The sequence below is a fragment of the Cervus elaphus genome, chromosome 19 (genome assembly GCF_910594005.1).
Source record: "Cervus elaphus chromosome 19, mCerEla1.1, whole genome shotgun sequence".
NCBI lineage: Eukaryota > Metazoa > Chordata > Mammalia > Artiodactyla > Cervidae > Cervus > Cervus elaphus.
Genome location: NC_057833.1, coordinates 53,871,418 through 53,897,807, shown reverse-complemented (window position 1 = coordinate 53,897,807; position 26,390 = coordinate 53,871,418). Strand labels below are relative to the sequence as shown.

At 48.3% G+C, this 26,390-nt stretch overlaps 1 protein-coding gene across 1 annotated transcript in view; it reads left to right on the top strand.

Annotated features, from left to right (window-relative positions):
* Positions 1-26,137, top strand: part of NR1I2 (nuclear receptor subfamily 1 group I member 2) — a 32,918-nt gene extending 6,781 nt beyond the window's left edge. Inside the window, exons 2-9 of the mRNA XM_043874212.1 lie at positions 14,749-14,967; positions 17,766-17,899; positions 19,086-19,273; positions 20,135-20,409; positions 22,812-22,954; positions 23,157-23,273; positions 23,581-23,686; positions 24,787-26,137. Of these exons, the coding sequence (XP_043730147.1) occupies positions 14,936-14,967; positions 17,766-17,899; positions 19,086-19,273; positions 20,135-20,409; positions 22,812-22,954; positions 23,157-23,273; positions 23,581-23,686; positions 24,787-24,931 (1,140 nt within the window). The 5' untranslated portion in view covers positions 14,749-14,935 and the 3' untranslated portion in view covers positions 24,932-26,137. The remainder of the gene's footprint in view (positions 1-14,748; positions 14,968-17,765; positions 17,900-19,085; positions 19,274-20,134; positions 20,410-22,811; positions 22,955-23,156; positions 23,274-23,580; positions 23,687-24,786) is intronic.
* Positions 26,138-26,390: the final 253 nt, after the last annotated feature.

Sequence of the window (26,390 nt, the reverse complement as noted above, 5' to 3'; positions counted from 1 at the left end):
CCTTCCCGGCTGTCCACCTTCTGTGTGCCTGAGATCTGTGGGCACCCACGCTGGTCCAGGATCTTGGCTTTTCTCTCTCTTCTTTGAAATAGAGTGTAATCACTTTTAAAAACATATGTTTATTTAGCTGTGTCAGGTCTTATTCGCAGCCTGTGGGATCTTTAGTTGCAGGAAGCAAACTCTTAGTTGCAGCATGTGGGATCTAGTTCCCCCAACCAGGGATCAAACCAGGGCCCCTGCATTGGGAGAGCAAAGTCTTAGCCACTGACCAGGGGAGATGCTTGGCTTCTCTTTTCACATTCTCTAAATATTTGATCAACAACTGTTTAGTGACAGGTGATTTTTTAAAACTGTGTACAATATGCTTAGTATTCACCTACCATCTTAACATTCAAGTCTATGGTTTGGTAATGTTAGGTGTATTTATATTATGCAATCATTCTCCAGAATGTTTTCATCCTATAAAACTGAAATTCTATACTCACTAAACAACAGCGTGCCTTTCCCTTCTTCCCACAGCCCCTGGCAACCACCATCCTACTTATTTTAACTTTATTGACAAAATAATTGCAATATAATTGTGTGAGTTTAAAGTGTACAATGTGATGATTTGATATACATTTACACTGTAGAGCGATTATCAAGATCAAGATAATTAACACATCTGGCCCCTCACAAAGTGAACAAAGCTAACTCCTGTGTGTGTGGTAAGAATGCTTAAGACACGCTCTCAGCGACTTTCAGATAATACAGTGTTACTGACTGCGGTCACCACACTGTACACTGCCACCGTTCCACTTCCTGTTTCTATGAGTTTGATTACCTTAGGTACATCAAGTAAGTCAAATCATACAGTATTTGTCCTTTTGACTGGCTTATTTCACTTAGCATAATGTTCTTAAGTTTCATTCATGTTGTAATATGTGTCAGAATTACCCTCCTTTTCAAGACTGAAAATATTTCATTATGTATATATCATATTTTGTTTATCCATTTATCTATTTATGGCTATTTTGGTTGCTTCTGCCTGTTGACTGTTGTGAATAATGCTGTTGTGAACAAGGCTGTGCAAATATCTCAAGACCCTGCTTTCAGTACAGAAGTAAAATTGCTCAATCTTTGGCAATCCTGTTTGTAATTTTCTGAGGAATCTCCATACTGTTTTCCATAGTGCCTGCACCATTTTATATTCCCACTAGCAATACACAAGAGTTCTAATTTCTCCACATCCTTTCCATCCCTTGTTATTCTGTTTTTGTGATAGCATCCATCCTGCCTGTAAGATAGGATGTAAGATGAAGTCTCATTGTGACTCTGATTTGCCTTTCTCTAGTAATTAGTAATATGAGCATCTTTTCACATATCTGTGGACATGCACTTCACAAAGTATGTCATTTATTCTGCACAGTTTTCCATCCACGGATGACTCTTTGAAAAGTAAAATGTTTAGATAATAAAATAGTCCACTCATTCCATGTAAACAACCCTCCACCACACACGACTCCGTTTCTGATTCCGTATGCCTCCAGGTGGTTGGGTGAAGTGGCCCTGCGTATAGGCACATGGAGTGCTCCAGACCACTCCACAGAGACTAGTTGGCACTGTTAAGGAGGCTTTTTTTAAATGTTTTTTTTCCCCGTGGTAGGAGTCACATAATATAAAACACACTATCTGAACCATGTTTAATTGTGCAGTTCAGGGTCACTAAGTACATTCACATCATTGTGCACCCTCACCATTACCCACCTCTTGACTTTTCACCTTCCTAAACCGAAACTCTCTCCTCATTAAACATTAACTCCCCATCCCCACTCCCTGCCTCCCAGCCCCTGGCATCTACCAATGTACTTTCTGATTCTATGAATTTGACTATTCTAGGTACCTTGTGTAAGTGGAATCAAATAGTATTTATCTGCATCTAATGTATGCAGAGGACACCACCCTTATGGCAGAAAGTGAAGAGGAACTAAAAAGCCTCTTGATGAAAGTGAAAAAGGAGAGTGAAAAAGTTGGCTTAAAGCTCAACATTTAGAAAACTAAGATCATGGCATCCAGTCCCATCACTTCATGGGAAATAGATGGGGAAACAGTGGCTGACCTTATTTTTCTGGGCTCCAAAATCACTGCAGATGGTGAATGCAGCCATGAAATTAAAAGACGCTTACTCCTTGGAAGGAAAGTTAGGACCAACCTAGTTAGCATATTAAAAAGCAGAGACATTACTTTGCCGACAAAGGCCCATCTAGTCAAGGCTGTGGTTTTTCCAGTGGTCAGGTATGGATGTGAGAGTTGGACTATGAAGAAAGCTGAGCGCCAAAGAATTGATGCTTTTGAACTGTGGTGTTGGAGAAGACTCCTGAGAGTCCCTTGGACTGCAAGGAGATCCAACCAGTCCATCCTAAAGGAGATCAGTCCTGGGTGTTCATTGGAAGGACTGATGTTGAAGCTGAAACTTCAATACTTTGGCCACCTGATGCGAAGAGTTGACTCATTGGAAAAGACCCTGATGCTGGGAGAGATTGGGGGCAGGAGGAGAAGGGGACGACAGAGGATGAGATGGTTGGATGGCATCACCGAGTCAATGGACATGAGTCTGAGTAATCTCTGGGAGTTGGTGATGGACAGGGAGGCCTGGCGTGCTGCAGTTCATGGGGTTGCAAAGAGTCGGACACGACTGAGTGACTGAACTGAACTGAACTGAATGTATGTTGGAATTCATCTTTAAGGTTAACTAAATATATGTTTTAAATCTGCACCTCAGGGTGAGGACTACCTTGGTAGGAAAGAAAACAATTTATGGCTTACCTCATTACCGATCTAGTCCAACAACAGTATAGTATTCTTGGAATCTGGTGGCCCCCTAGGCAACAGCCCAGACATCAGGCCCTTTAATTTGGCCTCGTCTCTGTTTCTGACATTCAGATTCACCAGGAAAGGATCTGAACAGGTCAATAGATCCCATGCCACTGGAGAGAGCAATTACACCATCACCCACAGGCCCAGGAAGCTGATGGACCCCTGGTAGGCACCTGGACCTGGTCCAACCAGGAGCCCCTGTGAGGGCAGTGTGGGTGGGACAGGCCTACCTAGCCTCATCCTCCTCCAGCAGGGTCAGACTGGCAAGTTTATGAGTCTCTTCCATAAGGACAGAGACGGGAGGCTTTGAACATGCGAACGTAACACTGTTTAACACCTCGTGTAACTGTGTCACAAACACTGGCATTTTATCTGACACATCCTGTCTTTTTCTAATGTAAGGAGAGGGAAAAGTAGCACTTTTTCCTAACAAAAGTCTTCTTTGATCTCATGCATTTCAAAATCCCAGATCTCACTGTAACTCCCACTTGCTGCCAACCCATTCTTCCCCAGTGGAAGCCCACTCCTCCCCCCTCAGAATTGCTAGAAGGAAGTGTGCATGCTAAGTCACTTTAGTCGTGTCCAACTCTTTGCGACCCCATGGACTGCAGCCCGCCAGGCTCCTCTCTCCATGGGATTCTCCAGGCAAGAATACTGGAATGGGTTGCCATGCCGTCCACCAGGGAATCTTCCTGACTCACGGATTGAACCTCTGTCTCTTACATCTCATGCATTGGCAGGCAGGTTCTTTACCACTAGCACCACCTAGGACGCCTGCCAGAAGGAGGAGTGCCACTCAAGCAAGACAAAGGGTTAACAGTGCAGCAGGAAGCAGGCAGTGTCGACCACAGGCCAGGCCGTCCCTCCCTGCCTGATTCCTGATCCACAGAAGGGGCCTCTCTGAGACTCCTTGTTTTGACACTTTTGTCAAGGTGTTCAGGCCTGACAGCAGCATCAGAATGGAACACAGAGAGACTGGGCAGTCAAGATTTCATTGGTCTGAGGGGTAAGCTCCCCTGGAGACTGCAACAGGCTATGTGGCTTAGTTTTATAGGGTGTATATATATGTGTGTGTGTGTGTTATATATATATATATATATATATATATATATGTAATTTTACAGGTTTTATATTATATATATATATATATATATAATACATATAAACATGTAGTTTTATAGGTACAACAGAACCAGAGCAGAGGTGGATTTTAGCTAATGAGGCTTAGGTTTCTGGGCCCTCATTTACACGACCTCTTCCCCACATTATGTGCTTTTGTAACATTTTCAAAAGTAAGACATTAATCACAGTTGTTTTAGATGCTTTCTACTCACCACCACATTTTCCTTGAAGTTGAGTGGGGATGAAATGGCCCTGGGTGTGTCTGGGCCCAGGCTACGGGCAATGGTTTGGGGACACATAGAGCATGGGTACACGTCTGCAGGTACGGACGCAGGGCGGAGTTACTGCTAGCTACCCAGTGTGGCTGCAGTTCCAGGAAGGCCCCCCTGCCTGCTCGTCCACCGTGCTGACAGGAAAGACAGGGCCTGACTTCACCGCGTTACCGCGCCCTGTGGCGTCCAGCACAGGCTAGAGGAGGGACAGAGGTCTGAAATGTGTGAAGGCAGAACTTAACTGACAGAGAATTCCTCCAAATACAAAACTTCCATGAAATTTATCTTGATAGAGGTTTTCTTATTTGACAACAATCCTTGACTTAGTTGTGAAGATGAAACTTTTCTCTATCATAATAAAAAGCAAATTTTGATCACCAATGCTAGAGGAATGATCTTTCTACTCTTTATATTTAAAATGACATTACAAAATCATTGTTCTACAAGGAATATAATTCACTCTCTATTGCTGTTGTAGTAATACCCGAAACTGGTGGCTTAAACAATACAAAATGAACTGTCTTACATTTCTGGAAGTTCTAAGTCCAAAATCAGTGCCACTGAGCTAAAATCAAGGTGTTGCCAGACTGGTTCCTTCAGGCAAGGACTCCCTTGTCTCTTCTAGATGCCACCCACACTCTTGGTCTCTTCTTCCATCTTCAAAGCCGGCAGCACTGACCTCTTTTCCATCATCACATCTCTTTCTTTGAATAAACCCAAGAAAGTCTTTTGAGGACTCAGGTGATTAGACAGAGCCCACCTGGGCAATTCCCCATCTCAAGGTCTGTACCCTTAATCACAGCCGCAGAGACCCTTGTGCCATGTAAGGAAACATATTCACGTGTTCCAGGGATCAGGACACAGATATCTTTGAGTCGTTATTCTGTCTCCCACAAGGAGACAATCAAAGATACCATAAAGGAGTGTCAGACAATTAATTAAAATGTTACGCTATCTTTCCGGACTTCATGATGTTTGCTACTATCCTTTTTAATATTTGTAATTTATTGTGATTTCTCTTCTCATTCTTTCTCACAAATATATATTCTCTTGATACCTAACTACACATCTGCAACTCTGCATTCTGTTTTATAAAGAAAACTCCCACAATTGTATAAACCTCAGACCCCACAGAAGCTGACTCATGGCACCTCTACTCACCCACTGACTTAAATGAAAACTTGATGAAATCTCTCCCACCGCCAGCTGGAGAGTGTCTACAGCTGGCCAGGGTGGGTGACCCGTGGGCTCACGGGCCAGCAGGAAGGCCAGGGAGTGCCAAATGGGGCTGACCAGTGTCTCAGAGTAACTCTCCTTCCATCTGTGCCCTGGAGAGTCACCTCCCTAAGCAGATGCAGCATGTGGACACCCCCCAAGACAGGGGTCCCCAGCCTCCAGGATCTGAGGTGATCTGAGGTGGAGCTGATACAGTAATAATTGAAACCAAGTGCACAATGAATGTAATGCACTTGAATCACCCTGAAACAATCCCCTCCACCTCACCCCCCTGACCCCTGGTCCTTGGGAAAACTGTCTTCCACGAAAGCAAACCCTGGCACCAAAAGGTTGGGAACCGCTGCCCTAAGTGTTGCCCCGAATGACAGGCAGGGCTGGGGGGTGAGGAGAGAGTGGGCCAGGCCCAGAGGGACTCAAGGGCCTCTGAACTGCTACCCTGGGAACAGCATAAATCTCCTGCTTGGCAAATGTTAGGATTCTCCTGGGTTCAGAGTTAGCTATTTCTCCCTTGTTATGGCTACAACACTGCAGTCAGTCTGATTTCCTCTCTGGGGTTCTTTCTGGGGCTCAGCATGAACCAGCAGCCCCCATGCCATTCTCAACCTCCGTTATGAAAAGCACCGGTCACTGGCAGTTTCTCTTCCGCTGCCGTTCATCTGCCCTCCTGCCCTCCTCATCTCTTAACCTGCCTCCACTCCTCTACTGGTGCAATGCTCACAGCTGGGACCCTCACTCTGGCTTCAGTTTCTTTCACTCCACTCTTGACTCTTTCCAAACCACAGTCCCCCATTCTCACTTCCTCGGTGATTATTCTTTGTGTTTTCAGGCACATTCCAACACCCTGACGAGGGCTCCTCTCCCGCTCTAGTGAGAATTACTCCTTCTTGTACATCTCTGCTAAACTTCAAAACCCTGGACCTCCTACTGGGCATTTTTCTTGTTCATCAAGATGACCAAGGCCCACATCAATACCTTATTTCTGGCCTGCTGGCCCAGATATAGCCACAGCACTGCTCACATCATCTCCATGTGACTCCAAACGTCACTAGCTGATGGCTTCCCACCTTCCTACTCGGCCCCAGGCAAAGTCTTCCCAGCACCTTCTAGTCCTTCCCTTTCACACTTTCCTTCTGCAGCTGAGGAGCATTTATGTCATGTTTTTTCCTCGTGTTTTCTAATCTGGAGTCATGATCAGCCACCTATCCTGTATCACTGGCCATCTCAGATCGTTTTAACATTGGAGCTGGGGGGTGCTGCATCTCACAGCTTAACCCCAAGGATCAGGAATTCCCAGGTCCTGAAGCAGAGTCTCAGTCAGCCTAATTTCAGAACCTGAAATTGCTGGGTGCTCTCACAGCACCAGGCTTCCTTTGTGAGCCTCCTGTAACCCATCGTCCTTGTCTGTTGGTCCCGGTTCAGCCTGGATTCCATCCAGTTCCCATCCTCGAGGCTGCCTCTGCGGTCCACTCCTGGCTCCCCCGTCACCCACAAGCCCTGTGCTACTCCCCTCGCTCCCAGTCCAGGGATGCTGGCTCCTTCTACAGCAGAAACAAGTCATGTGTTCTTTAGGATGTCCCCCCATATCCCCTGGTCTCTGGACACACCACTCTCCTTCCTTTCTCCCCAAATTCAGATTTGTCTCGCTGAACAGCCTGCTCTCCACGCCAGGGGTCCCTCTGGGCTGGCTTCTGAGGGACACGCATCTCCACAGTTCCTCCTTCACTTCTCTCCCTGCTGGATCAGCCTGTGAATAGACACAGATCAGCTGGTAACATCCCCAGAACATGACGCTTTCCTGTTCCTTTTCATTCTTGCCAAAGGCTATGTAGACCTTTTCCATTTTATTTATGAGGCTCCCGAGCACCAAACAAGTGAGTTGAGTAGAGAAAGTGAGTCAAAGGTCAGTGGCAGGGGCGAGGCCATCTTGACAATGAGAGCGGGACAGTACCTGCCGCATCTCGTGCCCCAGGGAGCAAAATCCAAAGTCCTCTGACCTTCAGATGTGGGACAGGTGGGTCCTATTTGGTTACAGTCAGTCATCCCCATGTGTAGACCCATGTATGTCATTCCCTTCTTCCTAATTTAGCAGTGGCCTGCAGACCTTAGCAAATGAAGTAACTGTATTGTTTACATCAGTCTGGTCAGGCCATGCTCCATGCACCGAGGACTGAGCCTTCAGCAATCTCAATGATTTCTTAGGCAGCACACTGTGGAACCAGTCTGAATGTGCAGACCACCCCAAAGCTCTCCAAAGATTCCTCACTGAAGCTGGTTTTTCTAAGGGCTTAATTAAGACCCTGGTGGGTGAGAAAAAAAAGAAAAGACTCTAAAAATATACAATGACAAAAATATTAATACAAAGGCTGAGAACCAATGAGTCTGCAGAAAATGGGCCGCATCAACCCCGGAAAAAACTCAGGTGCTTTTAGTGGTATGGCCATCTGCTCATGTGAACCTCTGCTTAGAAAGTGAAGGATCTGGAATACAGATGGAGCTTCCCTGGAACTGGTCAAGAGCCAGTGGGTGAACACATGCTCCTCTGACCATGAGAGGGAGGACCCGCAGCTCTCCAGAGGGTGCGGGACCAGAAGCCTCTGGATGTGGCTGGAGTGGCAGCAAAGTTCCTTGGTCCCTTCTGCTATAATCAGCATTGAGATGGCAAGATCTGAGGATCTCAGGGAATCACCTTCTGCCCAAGAACAGAGAGCTACCTCAAAGGGATTACATGACATGGAGGACCTGCCTAGGAAAAAGTCTGCACAGAAAGTGGGTTTAACAAATGGCTCACCCATTCAGAAACACACCTTCTGAAGGATGCAGCAGGATGCTGAATTAAGAACACAGGCTCTGGAGTGAGGCTGACCTGGGTTCAAATTCTGGCTCTACCTCCTTCTAGCTAAGCAATGTCAACTCATCACTCACTAAGAGTAGGTGAGGACATGTGCACTCAGGGCAGCAAGCCCCAGTCGTGTATAATTTATTAATTTATTCAATCAGTTATTGATGGCCTTTCCTTGCTGAGAATTTTTTTTTAAAGGTTAATTTTTTATTTTTTATTTATTTTTTTGCATTTGTTTGTTTTTATTAATTGGAGGCTAATTACTTCACAACATTTCAGTGGGTTTTTTCATACATTGATATGAATCAGCCATAGAGTTACACGTATTCCCCATCCTGATCCCCCCTCCCACCTCCCTCTCCACCCGATTCCTCTGGGTCTTCCCAGTGCACCAGGCCCGAGCACTTGTCTCATGCATCCAACCTGGGCTGGTGATCTGTTTCACCATAGATAATATACCTGCTGTTCTTTTGAAACATCCCACCCTCGCCTTCTCCCACAGAGTTCAAAAGTCTGTTCTGTACATCTGTGTCTCTTTTTCCGTTTTGCATATAGGGTTATCATTACCATCTTTCTAAATTCCATATATATGTGTTAGTATATTGTAATGGTCTTTATCTTTCTGGCTTATTCCACTCTGTATAATGGGCTCCAGTTTCATCCATCTCATTAGAACTGGTTCAAATGAAGTCTTTTTAATGGCTGAGTAATATTCCATGGTGTATATGTACCACAGCTTCCTTATCCATTCGTCTGCTGATGGGCATCTAGGTTGCTTCCATGTCCTGGCTATTATAAACAGTGCTACGATGAACATTGGGGTGCACGTGTCTCTTTCAGATCTGGTTTCCTCGGTGTGTATGCCCAGAAGTGGGATTGCTGGGTCATATGGCAGTTCTATTTCCAGTTTTTTAAGAAATCTCCACACTGTTTTCCATAGTGGCTGTACTAGTTTGCATTCCCACCAACAGTGTAAGAGGGTTCCCTTTTCTCCACACCCTCTCCAGCATTAATTTATCCCTTTTTTAGTATATTCAGCCTAAATACTGCATTTTACAATTAATTATTTTTTGCAAAGACCTCACTAAAGGAGTATTTTACTTTCAGAGAATACAAGAGTTGATCATTTCAATCCTCCGCTAGAGTTCACACTTTCACAGGCAGCGAGGAGCGGGTGCAAACCTCAGAGTAAATACAGCTAGACTGGATGGAAACTGCACAGATAACTGGTCTTATTAAACTCATATGAAAGAGAGATGTGGCTGGTGCATACCATCACCTAGTCGCTGTCATTTTCCTGTCCACACAGTGTCATTCTGTAAGGAGGACTGATGTAAGAATGGAATGGGAACAAGTTTGGGGGTGTCAGCTGGCACCCTGTCCACCCCAGTTCAGATCTACATCTAACAAAGCTCCAGGCGACCTGCTTCCATAATCTCTTGCCAAGTGACAAACCTCCCCCAAATTTACCAATTAAACCAACCACCATTTTACTTTCTGTCGTGCTACTGTGCTTTGACGGGGCTCTGCTGGGAGTTCTTCCGCTCTACATGACACAGGTGGACATTAAGCTGTGCTGGGACATCGAGACTGCCCACTCACATGCCCAGAGCCTGAAGGGGACAGCTGGCAGGAGGGGTGGGGACAGCTGGCAGGAGGGGTGGGGACAGCTGGCAGGAGGGGTGGGGACGGCTGGCAGGAGGGGCGGGGACAGCTGGCAGGAGGGGCAATGGGCCTTTGTCACCCGGGTCATCCCAGATGGTCATCCCTCTTCACGTGGACTCAGTGTGTGGCAGCAGGGTAGACAAACTTTCTCACATGGTGGTTAAGGCTCTCCAAAGGGCAAAAGCAGAGGCAGCCAGACCTTCCTATGACTTAGGCCCAGGACTGGCAGTGTGTCACTTCCTCATATTCTTATGGGTTTAAGCAAGTCACGGACCATCCCTGGTTCATCCTGAGAGGGACTATACCAGGGTATGAAAGTGAGAGGTGTGTTTTATTGGGGACCATGTTTGGAGAACACCTGTTACAGGTGCTGTAAATGGGGCTTTATGAGAATATGAGAGAATGAACTACAGAATATGCTAGGTCTGCTTATTTAACTTGGGCCAAACAAAGCAAAAGTTACACCAAAAGTGCTATGGAGTGAGATCCTGGTGTTAATTCTAATGTCACCTCATTAGGGAATTGGGGAATGCAGTAATCAGACACAGATTAAGTGTATCTCTCTCCTCTGTCCTTTTGGAAACATTTCTTTCATCCTCTTGATGTGTATCTACTGAGCTTCTGTTGTGATACTTGCATTGTGTCATGATTGTCATGCCCCTTCTTGGGAAGGGCACTTATACCAATGGCTGAGGGACGGCCACCTCAGTCTCCTACTGTCCAAAGTTGCTAATTTATGTGCAGAATACCTGCTACTGTCTCCACAGCCCCAAGTTCTGCTATGCCTAATGGCTCCTGAATGAAGCTGAAAACCTCCTCCAATATCTTACTTATAAAATTTTCCCTTCCTGTAAAGCTCTTTAATTTGGGAACGCTTTTTGCATCTGTGGAGCAGTTAGAGGGTTTCATAGCAGACCCTGGAGTTCTGCCAAAAGAGTGATTTTCAGCTTCTGGAGCATCTGAAAAAAGACCAACATAACAGAGTATCTGGTGTGTGGAAGACGCTCAACACACGTTTGCTGTTGTGATAACTGTTTTGATGACTAAATGAGTTCTCTTTTGCAAAGGACCTAGAGCACTGAGTTTCAAGAATTCTTAGTAATGATTTTAGTATCTTTCTGCCTCATCTCTTTAAAAAATTATGTATGTATATGTGTTTATCGAGGTATAACTGACATAAGTTTACACTAGTTTCAGATGTAGAATGTAATAATTCTGTACTTGTACATATTGTGAAATGATCACCACAGTCAGTGCAGTTAATATCCATCACCATCCCTTATTCTCTAGTACTAATCCTGAACCTTAGGTAGCCCCAGGTATCTGTTGAAACCATTTGTCTCTTTTAATGAGAATGTTTAATATACAGTATACCCCCTGAACAACATGGGGGTTAGGGGCACTGACCTGCACAGTCAAAAATCCATTTATAACTTTTGACTCCCCCACAACTGCACTACTGAGTCTGCTGTTGACTAGAAGACTTAACAATAACAACATTCAATTAACACATGTTTTATATGTTATATGTATCAGTCTTACAATAAAGTATCTCACAATAATGTAGACTAAAGAAAAGAAAATGTTATTAATAAAATCATAAGAGAAAACAAATTTATAGTACTATACTGTATGGATACTGTAAGTTCCCATCATCTTCTTATAAGATGAATTATTGATCAGTACCTACATCATTATGATATAGATGTTATACATATTACTAACAGTAGATATAAAAATGAAAAGATAATGTGAAAAAGAAGTTCATATTTATTTATAGGTATAATGATTCATGCATTGATAAGTAAGAAATAGCAATACAATTGGTTTATGGTAGTCTAATGCAAGTGAAAGGGTTGTTTCACAGAGCCTGGACTATACACTAAATGAATCATCATTTGGTTTTTATGGCAAACATACTATTGAAAACATTGTGACATTAAAAAAAAGTACCTATGATGACAAGATACACAATTTTTTCAATTACAAGAGAGGCAAACTGTACAGTAATGTAAACAAAATTATAAAACAGTAAGAAAACTAACACATTATTGATTTGATATTAAATACCTCTCATCTTATGCCTATGTAAGGAAGACTAATATCTACACATTTTTATGTGTTCAGGAGATACCTATAATTTTTTCAATATTTCTAGCTATGTGGTTCATCTTAAGAGTTTTTCAAATTGCCACACATCTCCAAAAAATTTTCCGATACATTTACCTAAAAAAATCTCCACACAAGTGGACCACTCAATTCAAGCTAGTGCTATTCAAGTATCAGCTGCATTTACATTTAATTATCAACATATTTGCTCTTTCCATCATGCTATTTCAGTTTCTCTTCTCTCTATGGTTGGACTTTTCTTTATTCTTCCATTTTTTCCTTTCTACAAGCTTTTAAGCTATGCATTCTATTTCCAGACTTTTAGTGGTTGCCTAGAAGTCTTATGCAGGAGATGCAGGTTCAGTCCCTGGGTTGGGAAGATCCCCTGGAGAAGGGAATGGCTACCTGCTCCAGTATTCATGCTTGGAGAATTCCTCGGACAGAGGAGCCTGGTGGGCTACAAAGTCTACGGAGTCGCAAAGAGTTGGACATGATAGAGTGACTAAAAAAACTTCAGAAATCTTAACAGGCACACTTTACTAATTAAAATCTGATTTATTATCTTTCTCCTCCCTCAACACTATTGAACCTTAGAAAACTATCATTGTAATCATCCATCTTCTTTTTTAAAAAAACATATTTATTTTAATTGGAGGCTAATTACTTTACAATATTGTAGTGGTTTTGCCATACATTGACATGGATCCGCCACGGGTGTACAGGTGTTCCCCATCCTGAGCCTCCCCCCCACCTCCCTCCCCTTCCCATCCCTCTGGGTCATCCCAGTGCACCAGCCCCGAGCACCCTGTCTCATGCATCGAACCTGGACTGGCGATTTGTTTCACCTATGATAATATACATGTTTCAATGCCATTCTCCCAAACCATCCCACCCTCGCCCTTTCCCACAGAGTCCAAAAGACTGTTCTATACATCTGTGTCTCTTTTGCTGTCTCGCATGTGGGGTTATCATTACCACCTTTCTAAATTTCATATATATGAGTTAGTATATTGTATTGGTGTTTTTCTTTCTGACTTACTTCACTCTGTATAATAGGCTCCAGTTTCATCCACCTCATTAGAACTGATTCAAATGTATTCTTTTTAATGGCTGAGTAATATTCCATTGTGTATATGTACCTCCATCTTCTGACTTACATGTTTTTGCATATTTTAGTTGTGTTTTGCTTTTCTTTTTAACTCCCAAGCATTGTTATCATTGGTTTATATAGTTGTTTGTTCAGATTTTATGGTCAATTTTTATTCATTTTACAAATCTGATTGGTCAGTTTCATAGGCTTTTTCTCTTTCTTTGATTGTCAGCCTCTTCTACTATTTATTTAAACTTTCTTTGCTTGATAATTCAGGGGGTCTTTGCAGGTCTAATCCTGTTGTAAGTTGTTTTCACTGTCTCCTGCTCATGGTGCCATGTTAGTTTTTTATTCATGATTATGAGTTTTTGCTCATATTCCTTGAAAATTACTTGTGTGATTCTTTGTGTCTAGGTGGAAGGTGAGTTTCTCTACAGGGTGGGGTGGGGGTGGGGAGGATTAATTCTGCTTCTGTGGATGTCTGGGAGCACTAACAACCTACAATCACTTTAAATCGTATTCTTTGTGGCTTTTCTGGACACGCAAAGTATACATTTTTTCCTACAAGCCTGTATGAGGTCAGAATTATAATTCAAAAAATCAGAGAAAATTTCCACATACCTGGTCAGTTCAAGTTTCCAGTCAGTCTATTTTATTTGCAGTTTTGAAGGGTCAGGGTCATGGAACAGATTCATTTCTAATTCATTCTTATATGTGAAATGGTCAGCTCTCATCTGTTATGCTGCTAAAAACAGAAATTTGTGTGTTGAAGTTTTACTAGAAGTTTTATTTTGCTTTTAGAAAAAGCAACATCATCTGTAGTGTGGTGGCTTGGAGAGACTTTGGGGAAGAATAGTGAATAGGACAGTTTCCAGTGTCTGCCCACTGTCCTCTATGCCTACTCCCAAGTAGAATTCAAGTCACACCCTCCAGGGGAAAGTTACCTGGGGATGACATCTAGGGTACAGCTCTATGAATGGGTATGAGTTCTTTGATTACTCATTTACCCCTCAGCTTGACTGGGGCCTGGGTATTCTCTCTCTGCGTCATGAGCCTGGCTCCTCTCTCTCCTCATCTGCTTATTTACTCAATTGAAAACAGGTTTTCTGCTCAGCCTTTCCAGTTCTCTCTGGGAGTCTGGGCCACAATACACCTGAGGGGCCAGCTCTCTGGGTCTCCTCAGTTCCAGAACAAGTGTCCTGTCCCATGGACAGCCCCATGTTCAGGCCTGTGACCAGCTCATGGCCTCCTAATCTGAGTCTATCCAAGTATTACTTCTTTGGTCCAACCCAGACACTCCTTTCTTTTTCCTTCTCATTTCTTCCTCTAACTTTTCTCTCCCCCATGTTCTTTGTCCATGTGTTTTACTCCAGGGCCTTATTATTGAACACAAATATCATGGTAACAACTTTCTCTCTAACTCTAGTCCTCTACCCCCATTTATTGTATGGAAAGTCAGCTCTTGTGTCCACAAAACCAAACATGAGTGATGCACACTGCGGCTGCCTCAGCACACACCTGGCCAGGGTTCTCATTCCCTGTGGTGTTTTCACTTCTAGTCCAAGAGGCTCAGAAGCAAAGCTGGAGGTGGGCCATGAAGAAAAGTGGAACCATGCTGACCTCGTGCACTGTGGAGAAGCTGACTCTGCATCTACAAATTCCATCACTGGTGCAGATGAGGAAGAAGAGGGTCCCCAGATTTGCCGTGTATGTGGGGACAAGGCCACTGGTTATCACTTCAATGTCATGACATGTGAAGGATGCAAAGGCTTTTTCAGGTAGAGTTACCTGTCAACTTTTCACCCACCTGCTACCTCTGACAAAATGGGTCACATCTAACTGGGGCTCTGCCATTAGTTCCCTGGGCACCATCTCAGGGCCTCAGCTTCAGAGGCCCAGGTTCAGAGTGTGGGCTGGTGGCCCATCCAAAGGCCTCCTAATTAGTCTCAGGAGAACCATTAACATCCGAGAGGAAATCTTCATCTTCTATTTTCCCACTCTACTCAGGAAAGGCCCCTTTCCATTAAGATCTCCCTTTGTTTCTCCATGTGCTCTTGAATAAAATAGCAAATACAGCAAATGAGTCCATAAAAGAGGAGAAAGAATTTGAAAATCCACAAAATTCAAGAGTTCAGATCACTCTTAAGGAGCGGTGTTAAGTAAAGAATGGCATAAAATAAGTGAAGAATATGACACACCAGCTCATCTAGAAACAGAGATCCAAAATATTAAGGACTAAAAAGTCCCAGCTCACAGCAAGACAGGCCCGAACAGAATGGTCACGTTGTTCAGCTGAAGAAAGAACAATGACACTGCTTAGTGCAGGCTCAGACCACGAGGGAAAGAAGCCAGCCAGGAGAGGAGGGAGGACAGCTCGCCCTGCAGGGGCACACTTGGGCCCCTCGTGCATTCTGAGGACAGTCAGCTGACTTGACCTCTGCAGAGTTCCTCCTGATGGCTGGACATTTAAATGGAAATGGACCCCAGCACCAAGGTCCAGCTTGCAGTCCCATCAAAGCTGGGTCGCCAGTCAGTTGGGTGCAGGGGGGAGCCCAGTAATGGGCTTGACTGGGACCTGGGTATTCTCTCTCTGCATTGTGAGCCTGGCTCCTCTCTCTCTCCTCATCTGCTTATCTACTCAATTGAAAACAGGTTTTCTACTCAGCCTTTCCAGTTCTCTCTGGGAGTCGGGTGTCCAGGCCAGGAGGAGCCCAGTAATGCACTGCAGCAGCCGAGGACCCACCCACCCCCGCCCCCACTCCCGCCCAGAGTGAAGAAACCCCGGTTTAGGAGCTGATATGGTCACGTATGAGGCCCCAGGGGTTAGGTCAGCTCAGGAAGCTCTCATGTTCCAGGGAGAAATGGACATCCGTGTGGGTCACTGTCAGCCTGTGCTCAGCTACAAGCAACAACTCTCCACTCACGGTGTTGAACAACAAGGAGAACATGTCACCTCGCACAGTCTAGAAATCTGAGGCCTTCAAGGGGTTGGTGAGCCCAGCAGTCAGACCTTTTTCCTCTTCTGCCATCAGAGAGTGCCTATACTGCCTGCTCCACTGAGGGCAGCAAAGTGCCGGGGGTTCAGGCTGGGAGCTACAGGGCTCAGCTGAGGAATAGAAAGGTCCCTCTTGTCCTCTAAGAGCAAAGAAATCTTCCCCAGAAGACCCTTCAATTCACATCACCTAGACCAGGGCCCCAGCCAACTCTAGAGCTGGTCACTAGCAAGGAGCCCCAGACAGATCCCTGAGCTGGGAGTCCACCAATGAGGCCGCACCATAGTGTCCACACAGTGGCCACACAGCAGTGTCCACCTCCCGTGTGGATGCTGAGCTGGGCGTCCACCAATGAGGCCACACGGAGTAGGAAGGACACCGGAGCCAGACCTGGATTCTCCCTGCGGCTCGCGGTAGGGGTCAGAGCTTGGGTCCTGGTATCAGGCAGACCTGAATCCAAACTTCAGCCTGTCCTCTACCTCGAGGACAGCAAGTGCTCTTTCTTCTCATGGACTCCATTTCCTCATCTGTGCCAGGCAGATGACCAAATGAATCTCATAGGGTTCTAATAACTAAGTTTGCAATGCTCTGCACAATCTGTAGCCCTGCATCCAATCCACAGTATGGCTGATAAACATGGGCTCCTTACCCCAGTCACCCAGGGGTCTCTTACCCAGCAGGGGAGAAGGTGGGGCCTGAGAAATACACCCCTTCGCCGTCTGGCTCCTGGCCTCAGGTCTCCCGGATCAGCCCCCAGGGCCCACTCAGTAGCCATAGTCCATTCTTCATTTTTCACACTGCTGGACCAGAGCCAGAAGCCAGATTCCAAAGGAGAATTTGTTTCCATCTATTCAGCTGTGAAAATTGGGGGCAGGGGAATAAAGTTCGGGCCCCACTGACTGGGTCTTCTGGCAAAGTGCAGGATGGCTGGGCTGTGGGGGAGGGTGTGTGTGCGCTGGGGTCTCTAGAAGGAATTTACCACCTTGTCTCCCATCTGGTGCAGCTGTCTGGGGACATGTGGACGCAGCACCCATACACTCCATTAATATGGGGCTCTGAGCTTCTCTGTTCCCCTGCGGCAGTCAGCAAGGGGAAACCTTTTTCCAGTGAGGTAGAAAGTTTCCCGTAGTGTACCCGGTCCTCTGGCCTCCCAATCTAGAATGGGGCCAGATTTCCTCCAGTTTCCTCTTCCAAGGAGAAATCGAGGAAGAAGCCACCTCCACAGAAACTTGGCCCAGTTCTCCTGGGATTCCTGGGGGTTAGGAAGAAGGGGAGAGGGTGCGGGCCTCAGGGTGCTGAAGCATCTCACGACGCAGCCCCGGTGCAGGCCCTGAGCAGTGTCCACCTCCCATGTGGATGCTGAGGACAGTCTAGTTCCTGGCTCCCCTCCTCCAGCAGGCTCGGAGGCCTCTGGGCACCCACAGAAGTCTGAAGAGCCCTGGTCTGTACCTTTCCTATGAAGCCCACCCATCTCAGAGGCAAAGGCAGAGCCCACAGAGGGTGTGACCAGTGTCCGTGTCAGGGGCGGACAGGAATCCAGGGTGCACAATGCAGCCTATCTTCTGCTCTCTGTCCTCTTGCAGGAGGGCCATGAAACGCAATGCCCGGCCCCGGTGCCCCTTCCGGAAGGGCACCTGTGAGATCACCCAGAAGACCCGGCGCCAATGCCAGGCCTGCCGCCTTCGCAAGTGCCTGGAGAGCGGCATGAGGAAGGAGAGTGAGCAAAGGCTGCGGGAGCGGGTGTGGGCGTGTGAGCCACGGTGTGCACGAGAGCATGCGTGTGCGCGTGCACACAGGGGCAGACGTTAATCTGAGGTCCCCTGCCTATCCTGGAGGGACGGGAGAAGTGGAGTGTTTTCTCCATTCTTTGTTCTTGGAGGCCTGCTTCTCTCTGGCCAGGGTCGTACTCCACTCCCCTCTCAGTTGTGCTTGCATGATTGGTTTTGTGCCCTTCCTAGGTGTTTTAGTAAATTAGGGGAGGTGAATTGGGAACGAGAAGCTGGAGACTCATGGTGTGCTATGACCTGCACCTTCTACCAGTGGCCCACACCTAGCGTCCTCAAGGAATTGTGTGCAGCCAGTGGCAGAAGGGTTCTCATTTCCCCTGTCCAGCTTTGGTAAAATTGTGCTCCCAGGGGCTCTGAGATAAAAGAGCATGGGAAAAGGCTGGAAGCTTCCAAGGTGTATTTCTCTCCCTCAGTCACAGAGGGACATGAGACCTTGGGCAGCCTTTAAAGGGCCAGGTTCCCTGGGCATTGGCAGAGAGCCTTTCCTGCAGACCAGCTGTGCCTGTTGTCCCCTCCCCACCAGGACCCCCTCCCCCAGAGCTTTGCTCTGCACACACAAGTGGGCTCCATGAATTCACAGATGACCTTAAAGCCCCAGGCTACATAGGAAGTGGCTAGAGAAGATACGTCTTGCTAAGCAGTAGCCCAGTTCTCTGAGACCCAGAGATCCTGGGGGACTCTCAGGAGTCTTAATGGTATCTGATACACCAGAAAAAAATAATTGGGTGCATTTATGAAACAACTATTACATAGCAGCAGTTATATTAGGCACTTCCCATGCAGTGTCTCATCCTAAGAGCAGTGTGAGGTGAGCACTGTCACTCCAGCTTACCACGAAGGAAAGAGAGGTGAAGAAGCCCATCAAGGTCACCACTACAAAGTGGCAAGGCCGTCACTGAAGCCCTTTGCGTTAAGACCCAGAAGCCACAGCAATTCCCACTGTTCCACGGAGTTGTCTTGAACCCCACAGTCACAGGCAGCACACCCGTCCTTCCCCCAGAGTGTTTCTCCAGAGGAGCCCAGAGTCCTGAGAGTCTGGAAAAGGGCAGGATCCTTGTCACCAGTCTGTCCCCATCCTCTGCTGCTGCCTGAGTCTGCTCCTGACTGTCCTTGCAGTGATCATGTCTGATGCGGCTGTGGAGCAGAGACGGGCCTTGATCAGGAGGAAGAAGAGAGAACGGATTGAAACTCAGCCCCCTGGAGCCAAGGGTCTGACTGAAGAGCAGCAAATGATGATCAGGGAGCTGACGACTGCTCAGATGAACACCTTTGACAGCACCTTCATTCATTTCAAGAATTTCCGGGTATGAGGCTTTTGAGACGGCTCAGCTCCTGTGCTCACTCCTCAGGACCCCAATCTCATTCCCAGGGATTCTCGAAGAGTGGCCCCTGGACTTTCAGGAGCAGCAGCAGCACCTGGGAACTTGTTAGGAATGCAGATTCTCAGTTCACCCCTGAATCAGAACCTTTGAGGGCAGGGCCCAGCAGTCTGTGCTATAAGACCCCTCAGGTGATGCTAACTTATGCTGAGACACTCTGTTCTCTCCTTCCACAGCCTGTAGAAATGGAGTCTGAGTCAGAAATGGAGTTATGGACAGCTGAGTTGCCCCAGGGTTGCTGGCATTCAGGGCTGTATGAGGTTGCAGAGTGGGCATGACGTTTGTGAACTGGTTTTACTGATCCAGGAAACTTCAGTGCCCTCAGCCATGGCAGCGTTGTCTGATCCTAGTGCCCTCTTTCACCTGTGCCCACAGGTATCTTGTGACCCATCCAGTTCAGAGAACGTAGCCAGCGGCCCCCAAAGTCTGTTCTTTCCATCTCCAGCTCCCAGATCCTTTCCTGAGTTTCCTGAGTGCAAGCTCAGGGACGCTTGGGACACACTCCTCGATGGAGGCCCCCTCACCTTCCACCAAAGCAGGAAGCTAACCCATCTCTGACCAGACAGGAATGTGAGGGACCGTGAAGTCAGAGATCCTCCAGAGAGAAGAGGAGAAACCAGTGCTCTGTGTGTGGGGGTGGGGTGGGGGTTGTACAGGCCTGCCTCTCTGCATCCTCTCAGGGAGCAGCTGTGGTTGTGTGTGCCTGTCTGGGAACAGGGAAAATTCCTTTGGGAGAATATATTCTGTCTCCTCTCCCTTCTCTCCCACTTCCGGCTCATGCCCCAGCTGCCGGATGTGCTCAGCAGTGGCCGCCAGATTCCAGAGCCTCTGCAGATTCAGTCCAGGGAAGAAGCCGCCAAGTGGAGGAAGATCAGGGAAGATCTGTGTTCAGTGAAACTCTCCTTGCAGCTGCGGGGGGAAGACGGCAGCGTCTGGAACTACAAGCCCCCAGCCGACAATGGCGGGAAAGAGATCTTTTCCCTGTTGCCCCACATAGCTGACGTGTCCACCTACATGTTCAAAGGCATCATCAACTTTGCCAAGGTCATCTCCTATTTCAGGTAGGACACAGGGGCTGGGTGGACGGTGTGGAAAGGAGCAGGTTCAGAGCGTCTGGGGTAGATTTCTCTGAATTGGGAGGACGCTGGTGCCAAAAGATACTCCTTTACCTCTGTCCCCAGGGCACCTTGTCGTGTGGGGGAGTGGAGCCCTCGCTGTCTCTGTGGCTCATTAGCTTTGTGACTGTGGCCTGCCATTTAACCTGTGGCTCAGCTGCCTCATCTGCTAGACTGGGGCTAATGATGCCTGCCTTGCAGGGCTTTTATGTGAAATAAGAAAACCTCTGGAAGAGCTCTCAGCACATATATGTGGATGTTCAGAGAGTGATGCCCCTTCCCCATTTTCCTGCCAAGGGGTGGGAGTCACAAGTTGATAGTTCAAGAGCAATGGAAGAGTTGGAAGGAAAAGGGAGGAGGCCCATAGAGAGAAGAAGAGGGCTAGGAACAGATGCTATGTCACCAGCAGTCCACAGCTAGAGAAGGCTGAGAAGGAGGACAATGGGCCGGGACTTCCAAAACTAGGCATGTAGGCACCAACCACTGGGCAACCGGGTGACTGAGAAACTCTGGACCCTACTGGTGTGGTGGCAACCACAGCCCCACAATAGGGAGCCTGTCATAGTGTGAAGTAGCACCGGGCGTGTCTTCCCTGGGGTTAGGCCCACCAGGCCGGGCCTGGGCAGGTGGAACTGAATCACACACAGAGCCCTGACTCCATCCACTGGCAGAGGACAGGTTCTTCTCCAGGAGCCCACGGGTTCTCCTGTGGGTGACATGCAGGACTTATTTACTGGAGTGAGGGTGTTCACAGGCTGGAGTGGGGTTCAGTTTGTGGCAAATTAGGTCACGGAGCAGGGAGAGGGACCCACTTTCACCCGTGGGCCCAGCAGATCCCCCTTGACCGTCCAGTGACCCAGGACTTAGCGCCAGGGTGGGAGGGCACTCATTTTTGTGACAATCAGCTTTGAGCACAACCATCCCAGGAAGCAGGCGTTACTCTCAGCTTCATTCCACAGATAGAAAACTGAGGTTCACTAAGGTTAAGGCAGGTGCATAGGATCTCAGTTAATCAGAGGCCAGCTTAGGAAGCATACAGCCTTCAGAACCGGCCCCCTGCCGGGTCCTGGGTGGGGCACTAGGGGGGACACAGCAGGAAAAGATCAACTTTGTGGTATTTGTGGCTCAACCTTGCAGATCTAAAAGAAGAGGCTAAACTCCTGAGGAGACCAAAGCCAGGCATAGGTCCTCTTCAAGAACTCCCTTCTGGGCTTTTAGGTAGAATGCCTCCATTAGTTGGGAGACGGGGAGAGGCTTTCAGGTAGGGAGGGCTTCCCTGGTGGCTCAGATGGTAAAGAATCTACCTGTAATGCAGGTTCGATCCCTGGGTTGGGAAGATCCCCTGGAGGAGGGCATGGAAACCCACTGCAGTATTCTTGCCTGGGGAATCCCCATGGACAGAGGGGCCTGGTGGGCTATAGTCCATGGGGTCGCAAAGAGTCCGACATGATTGAGTGGCTAAGCACAGCACCCAGGTAGGAAGTCACTGTGTCAGTCTAACACAGTGGATAGAAGCAGCCACCGTGGCTGGGCCTGTGCTGTGCTGGGGTTGGGGTTCAGGGCAGTCTGCCTGGAGAGGAGCAGTAGACATGGCTAATTCAAAATAGACAGCAGGAAGCAGAATGCCCCGCTGCACGGCACTCACGCTGAGGACTGGCGCCTGCAGAAGGACTGCTCTCCGGAAAGACCTCTAGGAGGCATAGGGACTGCTCGGCCTGAAGGACTAGCAGGATTTACTTAAGCGAAGCTAAAGGGCTTCCCTGGTGGCTCAGCGGTAAAGAATCTGCCTACATTGCAGGAGACCTGTGTTCGATCCCTGGATCCGGAGGATCTCCTGGAGAAGGGAATGACTACCCACTCCAGTATTCTTACCTGGAGAATTCCATCAATAGAGGAGCCTGGCGGGCTACAGTCTATGGGGTTGCAAAAGAGACATGACTGAGCGACTAAAACACTTCACTTCACTTCAAAGGATGTAATCATCCCAAATGGGGAAACCTAGGCAGAAAGTATGAGGCCAGGGACCAGGAGCCCAGGCTGTGCAGGGAGCTGGAGGAGAGGGGGCTGGGCTGTAAGGGGCCCGGACACCCAGCCACATCAGCAGTGGAGAGTCCCTGAAGGTGGCAGGGGCCCAGAGGAAGATGGCAGTGAGGAGGACTCTGCTTGCTGGATTGTGAGGGGGAGAGAGTGGAGGCAATTTGAAGGCTACTGCAGTTGTGCTCAGGGGCAGGAGCCCATCCTACCTCTTCCCTTCGCCACCCCCACCCTGATTCAGGATTATAAGAGTGGGTGCTGGCCGGTGGCAGCTTCCTTGGAAGCTGGCATTCCCTCCTTATCCTTGCTGCCAGGGACCTGCCCATAGAGGACCAGATCTCCCTGCTGAAGGGGGCCGCCTTTGAGTTGTGCCAGCTGAGATTCAACACGGTGTTCAACGCAGAGACCAGGACCTGGGAGTGTGGTCGGCTGTCCTACTGTGTGGAAGACCCTGCAGGTGCCCGAGAGACGCCTGTCTGACCTGGCAGAGGGTGGGAAAACAACCGTGGAGGGAGGAGAGGAGCCACACCAGGATCCGCGGGTCCTGGGACCGCAGTGCAGGAGATCGGGCCATGGGAAAGAGGGCCTTGGTGAGGGAGATCTGGGTCCTGGGTCAGCTTCCTGAGAAATGGACCCCTCCAGCCTGCACCCACCCACAGGTGGCTTCCAGCAACTTCTCCTGGAGCCCGTGCTGAAATTCCACTATATGCTGAAGAAGTTGCAGCTGCATAAGGAGGAGTACGTGCTTATGCAGGCCATCTCCCTTTTCTCTCCAGGTGAGAGCCCCACCTGCCCTTCCTGCCTTGTTTCCCCAGGCTTGCTCACACCCCGTCAGCTTCAACCAAGGGCAGGGGCAGCATTCCTTCCTTTGCTTTCCCCAGGGAAGGTTCCTGACTGATGGCCTTGCCCTCCATTCACTGCTCAGCCAGGATGGGGACTCCAGCTGTTTGCTCTCAGGGTAGCAACCCCTTCACTTCCTTGCCTGGGAATCCTTGGCTCTCTGGAAGGTGGTTGGCTGGTCATTTGTCCCTCTGGGATGGACCAAGCCTATCTTGGCCCCTGTGGCCTTTCCCTCCTCACCAGACCGTCCAGGTGTGGTGCAGCGCCTCGTGGTAGACCAGCTGCAGGAACGGTTCGCCATGACCCTGAAGGCCTACATCGAGTTCAACCGGCCCCAGCCCGCCCACAGGTGAGCAGCAAGCAGGGAGGGTGTGAGGGGGTGTGAGCCTTGCCCCCAGGGCCCTGCTTGTCCTGTGGCAGCCTCTGATTACCAGGGCTTTAGGGCCCTGTTTTGTGGACTTCACTGAGGTCTCCTACACAGTCAACTAGAACTACTATTTGTTGAGAAGAGCCAGCCCTGGTGCCAAGCAGTTTACATGCATATCATATTTAATCCTGAAAACAGTCCCATGCAGCAAGTGCTACCATATCCTGCCAGGGACTGGAGGCTCAGGGTGGCTGACCTTGGGGCCCACAGCCAGACAGGTGGGGTTGGAGGTAGGTCCTTGCCGGCCAAGTCTACAGCCCACACCCTGGAGCACTAACTGCCTAACCACCTCTCAGGACAAACTCCAGGTAACAGGGGAGGAAACTCCTTGGTCCTGGTCACCCAAGGGAGGAGGGCTGCTTGTTCAGGCCCATTCCCTGGGCCCCAGCAGCCCTTGTGACCTGGTACCAGGCTTGGGCCGTGACCAGGGAAGGCCAGCGCTGGGTGTGCCTGTGCAAACATCAAACCTCGGGTCCTTGCTGGGCCTGCTGCAGCTGGCTCTTGAGCTTGGCTTCATGGGATGCTGGGTGTCTTGCTTTGCCCAGTCCTCCCCTGTATGGAGCCAGGAGGCATCGTGGGGAACCTGAGGCATGAGGTGTGTCTCAGATGCTGGATCCCAGGCTAGATCCAGGGGGGGATTGCTGCCTGCAGCCTCCACAGCTTCTCCCCTTGGTCCTGACGCCCGTTCATTAGCCATGGCAGTGAGGTTCCCCCCAAACTGACCTGTTCATGCAGTGTCTGGAATGCCTGGTTTCCCCACGACGTCCCTGTGTGCGGAGACTCAAGCCTGGAGGAGATGTGGGTGGGGAGAGTGGTCCACACCTCAAGGGTGCCAGGCTGCTCTGCCCCCTTGTCCACAGACGCTGTGGAAGCTTAAGGAATTCAGCCGAGCCTTGTCTCCTGGCTTACCTGAGAGGTCCTGAGATGAAAACCCTCAAACGTGTGCAATTTCAGAGGGGCTCCAGCTTTGGGGTTGGGGGCAGGGCGGGCTGTACCGCCAACTATTCCCGACTGGCCGGCAGGTTCTTGTTCCTGAAGATCATGGCCATACTCACCGAGCTCCGCAGCCTCAGCGCCGAGCACACCCAACAGCTACTGCGCATCCATGACGTCCACCCCTTCGCCACCCCACTCATGCAGGAGCTCTTCAGCACCACAAATGGCTGACTGGCCGCCCCAGGGCAGCCAGAGACGGGGCCCTCGGAGCCGGAGCCACCATTCCTGGGGCTGGACAGATGGACGCCGACAGTGCCCGACAGGTCCTGCTTCCCCAGGGGTCTCACAGAGACAGCCGTGATGATGGTGGGCTAGCGTTCCTCAGCCCCCAGCTCGGTCTGGGGAGAGCCAAGCCCAAGTGCCTTACACGGAGACTGTGCTGGCCCCTAGGTCAGGCCCTTAGAGAGGCAACGCACCCCTCTCCCCTTAGAAGAGGCCCTGGGTCTGGGCATCTAGTGTCATGGTGAGAGAGAGGATAGGATGCCTGGGGCTGGGGCATCTGAGGGTCTGTGCCCACACCCAAGTTCATTAGCTTCTTGGGTTTTTTCACTGCTTCATCTGCTACCCCACACTTGCCAGCCATTCCCAGCCCACAACCTCCAGTCCCAAGTTGCTCTGTGAGTTCCAGGCCTGTGTCCTCTAATGCAGGTGCATTAGAGTTGAGGGAGTCCTTTAGAGAGAGGCCAGAAGGCCTGCACTGTCACAAGCTTGTCATAACCTCTTCTGTGTATTCTCCCCTCATTCTGTTTCCATTCATGAAAACACATCATTACACACTGACAATATGCAACCTGCTGTGGGGAGTACACGCTGACTCAGACATGGATCCTGACCTTGATGGGGGTGTGTGACTTGATGCAGGTCAGCTTCACAACCAAACTGGGGCTGGTTCCTCCTGAGACTGGAACACTGAGGACTCCGTGATGAGGCTATATGGACGGCAGTTAATCAATGTGTTCCTGTTTACACATGTTTTCAAAGCTAGAGTATGAGAGCCTCTGCTTTATAACCATTTTGAGTAAAAATGTTTCTGCATTTTTCGCAAATTACATTTTCATTAACTTTACATAGGGCATCCCATACCTAAGAACCAGTCTTATCACATATGATCCTATGGTTAATGTCAAATCAAGGCAAGAGGACTTAAATAATTAACTTTTGGTTAGAGACTTAAACTTTTTTGGCCTTCCTTTCTGGGGAAAAAGAAATGTGGGGATGGTGATAGAGAAATATATTTGTACATATTTCTGTTTTTACAATACATATTTTACTATTGCCCTTTATGTATCTGAAGACTGTTGGTGTGAGAACATAAAAAATGCATTAACTTGGCTTGTTCATGAAAATAATTATTCCATATAAAAATTTTACATATCATTCAAAATGTAGTAATTTTAAATGACTAATATTTTTATGCAAATGAAGCTACAAGTTAACTGAATTCTAAGGAACAGATATTCACTTTTACCATTTTTCAAGAAGGTTACACTTGGAGAACTTAAGTCATTGAGACTATACATCAAAGCTAACAAACATATTCTCTGTCACCCCTCCAGATTCCCCAGCCTCTTCTGCATCAAGGGGATGTAGAACACACTAACTTTTAGAAAAGAATCTGAGGGAAAAGGAG